Source organism: Squalius cephalus, assembly GCF_949319135.1.
Source record: "Squalius cephalus genome assembly, chromosome: 21".
NCBI lineage: Eukaryota > Metazoa > Chordata > Actinopteri > Cypriniformes > Leuciscidae > Squalius > Squalius cephalus.
The window spans coordinates 15,093,408-15,099,407 of NC_137142.1; the positions used below are offsets into that span (position 1 = coordinate 15,093,408).

At 36.9% G+C, this 6,000-nt stretch overlaps 1 protein-coding gene across 3 annotated transcripts in view; it reads left to right on the forward strand.

Moving 5' to 3' along the window:
* The window catches only part of ppp2r5eb (protein phosphatase 2, regulatory subunit B', epsilon isoform b), a 28,377-nt gene extending 26,674 nt beyond the window's left edge, over positions 1–1,703 (forward strand). For all 3 annotated transcript variants that reach the window (XM_079855872.1, XM_079855874.1, XM_079855873.1), the window contains exons 12-13: positions 693–794; positions 902–1,703. In XM_079855872.1, the coding sequence (XP_079711998.1) occupies positions 693–794; positions 902–1,001 (202 nt within the window). In that variant the 3' untranslated portion in view covers positions 1,002–1,703. The remainder of the gene's footprint in view (positions 1–692; positions 795–901) is intronic.
* The last annotated feature ends 4,297 nt before the right edge of the window (positions 1,704–6,000 follow it).

A 6,000-nucleotide genomic window follows, 5' to 3' on the forward strand; every position in this document is an offset into this window, starting at 1 on the left:
TGCGAGAAAAAAAGTCAAAATTGTTTATTTCTCACAATTCTGACTATATAGCATGCAATTGTGAGTTTATATCTCGCAATTCTGACTTTATATCTCGTGATGTAAACTCGCAATTCTGAGGTAAAAAGTCGCAATTATCTTTTAAAATGTTTTATTCTGTGGGGGAAACAAGCTTCCATACTACTGTTCACTACTGGGGTCAGTAAGATTTTTTTTTTTAAAGAAAATAATACTTTCATTTAGCAAGAATACATTGTTGATCATAAGTCACAGTAAAGACTGGTGGTTACAAAAACTATTTGTTGAAAATAATTTCTTTTGAACTTTCTAGTCATCAAAGAATCCTGAAAAAGCTTTTCAAGGGTCATGTGACACTGAAGACTGGAGTAATGGCTGCTGAAAATATAGCTTTGCCAACAAAGAAAATCATTATTTTAAAATATAGTGAAGTATAGAAAAACTGTTACTTTAATTTGTATTATGTTGAGCATAAAAATCCTTACCGACCCCAAACTTTTGAACGGTAGTGTACACTCCATGTAAAGTTTCAGTATATTCAGTATATGTGATATTCACAACACATCACTGTCCAGCATTAATTGAATATTGCCATCTGCTGGAGTAAACATGTCCTGTCCTTCCATTTCCAAGTGCTTTAAATGGTCTAATTCTTTCTCTTTCTCCACTTTAAGGGCCATAGTAGCTTTAGTCTATAATGTTCTGAAGTCCTTCATGGAAATGAACAGCACTTTGTTTGATGAACTCACGTCCACTTACAAGTCAGATCGTCAGAGGTGAGCTGTTTTTTCGATTCTTTACTCTTTGGCTTGCGTGCTGCTTATGCATGTGGTGTTAAACATACCTCCTCACCGTTATTTTCATTATTTCTGTCATTCCTCAGAGAGAAGAAGAAAGAGAAGGAGAGGGAAGAGCTGTGGAAGAAGTTGGAGGATCTGGAGTTGAAGAGAAGCCTCCAGAGTGATGGAATTATTCCCACTTAATGACGCGCCTCTCCTGGACCGCTTTTTCCCCAACGCCTCCACCACGCGCTCGGAACGTTGGCCACTTTTTTTTTTTCTTTCTGTATTTGTGCGACTTACTTTACCGTAGATTCACCTCGTCAGTCTCATTATTTCAAAAGCACTGTAAATAACTTTATTTTATCCTCTTTTTTTCCCCCTTAAAAATATTATGCCGAAAAAGAACGTGACTAGAAAGTAAGTTAAAAAAGAAAAATAAGCAAAAAAAAAAGAAAAAGAAAAAAAAAGAGAAACCCGCACTGGAGTTGGAAGGACTTTGAATAGACAGTAGGACTGAAATGAACGACTGCTGTTAAGAAAATCAAACAACCAAACGGAGAATCTCAACCTACCAATCTGACTTACCTCGCCCATCCTTACTGAACAACACCAGCCCAATTCTCTCTCTCTCTCCTCACTTCCTGCCCCCTCTCTACGTCCCATACTCACCCCCCTTTTTCTTTTCCTCTTCATGTCAGCGCTCTCTGAATTGGATCAACATTCGCCACCTGAGTGTCCTGAATATTTGAAAGCAGATTTGTCTACCCTCAACCTTTGACCCTTGTTTATCCATTAACATCTGGATAAATGCAGCAGGTCTGGATTGTAGACTTCTCCAAAGGGAACGCAAAGGACACTATGCAGTAATCAGCAGAGAAGAGGAAGTGGACACAGAATCATGAATACACACCAGCTCATTCCCCCCCCCCCCCCCCCTTTTCGTTCTTTTTCTGTCCAAATGCGGTACACTCATTTGGACTCTTTAGCACCAGTCCGGTACTGGTACAAGTGAATGAGAGACACACACACACATCTGAGGTTGTGTCTAGAATTCCAGCAGCAAAACCGGAGAAGCTTGTCACGAGAAATGGAACTGCACGTTCACACACACATTCTGCATTCGAGTGTGTGAGGGAGTTTCTTACAGTGTTAAGTACCTGTATACTGTATTTGAATGCAGTACTTTGATACTCTGTATCTAGTAGAACCTTTAGCGTATTTTTTGTTTAGGAGAATCCAGTATATGATGAGGAAAGATTGAACAGCCTCTTGGGATTTATCTTTTCGTTCTTTCTTTCTTGGGTTTCACTTCTAATTTGTTTTGGGTTTAGGTTTTTTGTCTGGAATTGGTTTTGTTTTTTTCTTTTGACCAAGTGGAATTTGTTCTCTCTTCCTTTTTTTACTTAGTTGCTGATTGGGGGGGAGTGAGAGGGGGATTGTGGAGGACTGATGCTGTGGTGAGCATTGTCAGAATTGAACCTGTGCTTTAGAAAGCCCAAGACATCAAACAATTACAAAAGTTAAAAAGGGTCGGAGAAATACAAATGTTTAATTATTTTAAAAAATAAAGAGATATTAAATTAAACCTGTTTTGTGATAAAGATGAAATGCACATTTGCTTTTTTTTTGTGGCGTGTGTGAGCGGATGAAAGCGTAAATGTGAAAACACTTTACGTTGGGCATTATTAGGGTTGGAAATCGAGAAATGTTTCTTGTTTTCACGATCTTTGCTTCTGTTAACTGTTCTTACATACTTTAAAGTTCTTTTTGAGTATCTTTTCAATGAATCAGTTGAATCTGTTCACAAAACCCATCTGTGGTGCGTCTCCCAAAAGAATCGTCAAACAACTGTGGTTTTAAGTTCCGTTGAATTGTGTTGGTGACCATAGTTGGCTTTGGGAAAAACGCACACTGAATGATCAGTTTACTAACTGAACTGAATCAGAATTGCAGTGGTAGCAATGAATCGTGCTTCCTGTCACACAAATGACTCATGAACTGGTTCTTGTAATAAATTGATCCAAAATACTCAAAAATCGTTGTTGAACTTGGGCTATCGAGTCAAATCAGTCAGAATGCTGCTTTTAAATACTCAAGCGAGTCATACTGCTGCAATGAGTCGTACAAATTGTCCAAACGAATGACTCTCTTGAGCTGGTTCTTCTAATGAATTCATCAAAAAGACAAGCATCATTGGTGATGTTGTGTGTTCTGGGTTTAAAAACAGTCAGTGGTGCGTTTCCCACAGCCAACTGCGGTCGCAAGTTTCGTAGTTATCAACACAATTCAACTGAACTTGAATTGAATAACGATGCTTTTGGGAAACGCACCCCAGAATGATTCTTTACACAATCAACCACATTATATTTTAAATATTTTGTCAACTTGAAACTGCTACTGTTCACTTGTAAGAACAGAAAAATTAAAATTGTTGTTACTCACCTTTTTTTTTTTTTTTTTACACCTGGCCACTATGAGTATCATTTTATTGCATAATCTTTGTAATAAATTATTTCTCCTTTTGTTTTCTATGGGGATTTGAATGACTTGAGCGTGAATAAATAAGAGGATTTTCATTTTTAGGTTACCTATTACTATTGACAATTTTTTTTTATTCGACAGATGTGTATTTTGTTTATAAAATCAGTTTGATTCTCTTTCCAGCCCTCTACTCACCAGTACCAAATTCATCCACAAGAGTGCAACAGAGCTCAACATGAAAATTCTGCAAACCTGCTTTTGTGGAAAACTTTGGATGTGGATCATGAGCTCTTTTCAACCTTTGTGCATGTAGTCTTTTGATGAAGGTTGATTTTCTTTTTCCTAATGGTTTGCATGCTAAAGTGTGAGCTTGCAGGATTTGGCAGGGTTTTTCCGGAGGGGTTAAAGGTTTTAGGGGCTGCTCTGAAATTGGCAGGTATATATGTATTTAAAACATACGCTGGCTTTATTCTTTCAGTTTGAGCATTAACATGTCAGATACTTGGAGGGATAGGAAGGAAGGAAGGAAGGAAGGAAGGGCATATTTGGGAAACCTGAAAACAAGCATAGCAGTGTGTTTTGGGGAAAAAGCTAAATGTTCTTAAAGAGAGAGTTCACCCAAAATTGAAAATTATTTATTCACCATCATGTTTTTCCCAACCTGTATAACTTGATTTCTTCTGTGGATTCTCTCATTCTTGTTTTGCCATTGGTTTTGAACAAATGGAGTTTTTATATTTCATTTATCTCATTCTCTCATAAAAATCCTTTTATTATAATATATATTTAATGGGTGAATGGACAAAACACAGAATGCCATTGACACACTAATGGACTCCTTTTTTTATGCTTTAGTGAACCAGATCTGAAAGCGGAAAAATCTTTTGAGTCTTGATAATTGGAGAAGAGGATCTTCCACAATAACTGTAACTCTTTCCATTCATTTGAGCTCCACTACATTTCTGGACTTAGTTGGTCTCCCAGCCCGGTCCCGCTTGTTGGTTTTAGAGGGTTTTGGACACTTGTCAGCTGGGAAAATACAAAACAAAATACGCTAAACTAATTGGACACTCAGCCTTGCTGGAGACCAGTTTAAACCAGCTAAGACCATTAAACCAGCTTATGTTTTTCCCAGCAGGATTTTGATTAGTCTTCTTTACCAACTTAAAAAAAAAAAAAAAAAAGTCTTTCTTGGTTTACATTTCACCACAGTGAATATGATGAATTACCTAAATTTATTATTATAACTCGCAGGGTTCCTATAGTTTGGAAAAGCATGGAATCTGATGAGTATTTTCAGGTCTGGATAACCTGTGGAAAAAATAGTTTGTGTCAGAATAGTATCCCCTATTCAGTTTTCTAAAATATTAAATTAAGAATTTCTAAAAATAAATGTATCATATAAGTAGAGTGTTTTCATTATAAAAGTTTAGTGATTGTCAAACACAACTGAATGAATTCAAGGTGCACATTTTCATCATGCGAAACTGTTTGTCTTTACTATATCTCTAACTTTACTATGTCTCTTATGAACAAATGTGTATGTTCCACTCAAACCATCAACAGATAAAGGAGCAAACGATCATCTAAATCAGACTGTGCTTTGCTGTTGTTATCATGCAACATCAAACCACATTTACAGCATTAAACCAATGTGTCAGGGGTGAATATATACAGGTTTAAAGCGTTTAAGGTTTCTTCTCATTTAAGCACGTTATCACTTGAAGAAAACCAATGAAAAAAATAAAATAACTATTTAGGGATGACTGTGTTATATATACATATATATATATATATATATATATATATATATATATATATATATATATATATATATATATATACACACCAAATATAATGCTTAAGACCCATTTATGTTAAATATGGTCTGAAAATATTGGAAAAGGTTTGGAAATTTGGGTCTGGAATTTTGAAATTGAAAATGTGTAGGAACCCTGAATTCAGTTGTCATTGTATAAACTAGTTAATTTTTTCTTCCACAACTGGAAAAGTATAGGGTAAAACTTTATTTTGATGCTCCACTTAGACATTGTACTAACTTTGAGTAACTTTGCAACTATACGTCAACTTACATTACAAGCCAACAATAGGGCAACTCCAGCACAGTATGCATAGCAGGTTTTCTTTATTTTATTTAAATAGATCTATAGAATAGTAAGTGTTAGTATTAATGGGTCAAGTGTTGATGAAAAAGATCTTGAAAACGGTTAAAGACTCAGCTGCTCGGGTTTAGTTAAGCAGATCATTCCACCAGCAGGGAACAGTCAAGGTAAAGGTCCATAAAAGTGATTTTGTTCCTCTTTGAGATTGCACCACAAGGCACCGTTCACCTGCAGAACGCAAGCTTCCAGAGGGTACATAGGTCTGAAGCAGTGAGTTTATGTATAGGGGTGTAGAGCCAGTGGTTGTTCTGTGGGCAAACATCTGTTCCTTGAGTTTGATGCGAGCGGCAACCAGTGCAGTGAGAGGCGTGATCTGCGCTCTCTTCGGCTCATAAAGCCCACTCTCGCTGCCGCATTCTGGATCAGTTGCAGAAGTTTGACAGTGCAAGCTGGAAGACCTGCCAAGAGAGCATTACAATAGTCCAGTCTGGATAGAACAAGCACTTGGACAAGGAGTTGTGTAGCATGCTCTGATAGGAAGGGCCTGATCCTGCTAATGTTGTATAAGGCAAATCTGCAGGACCGGGCAGTTCTAG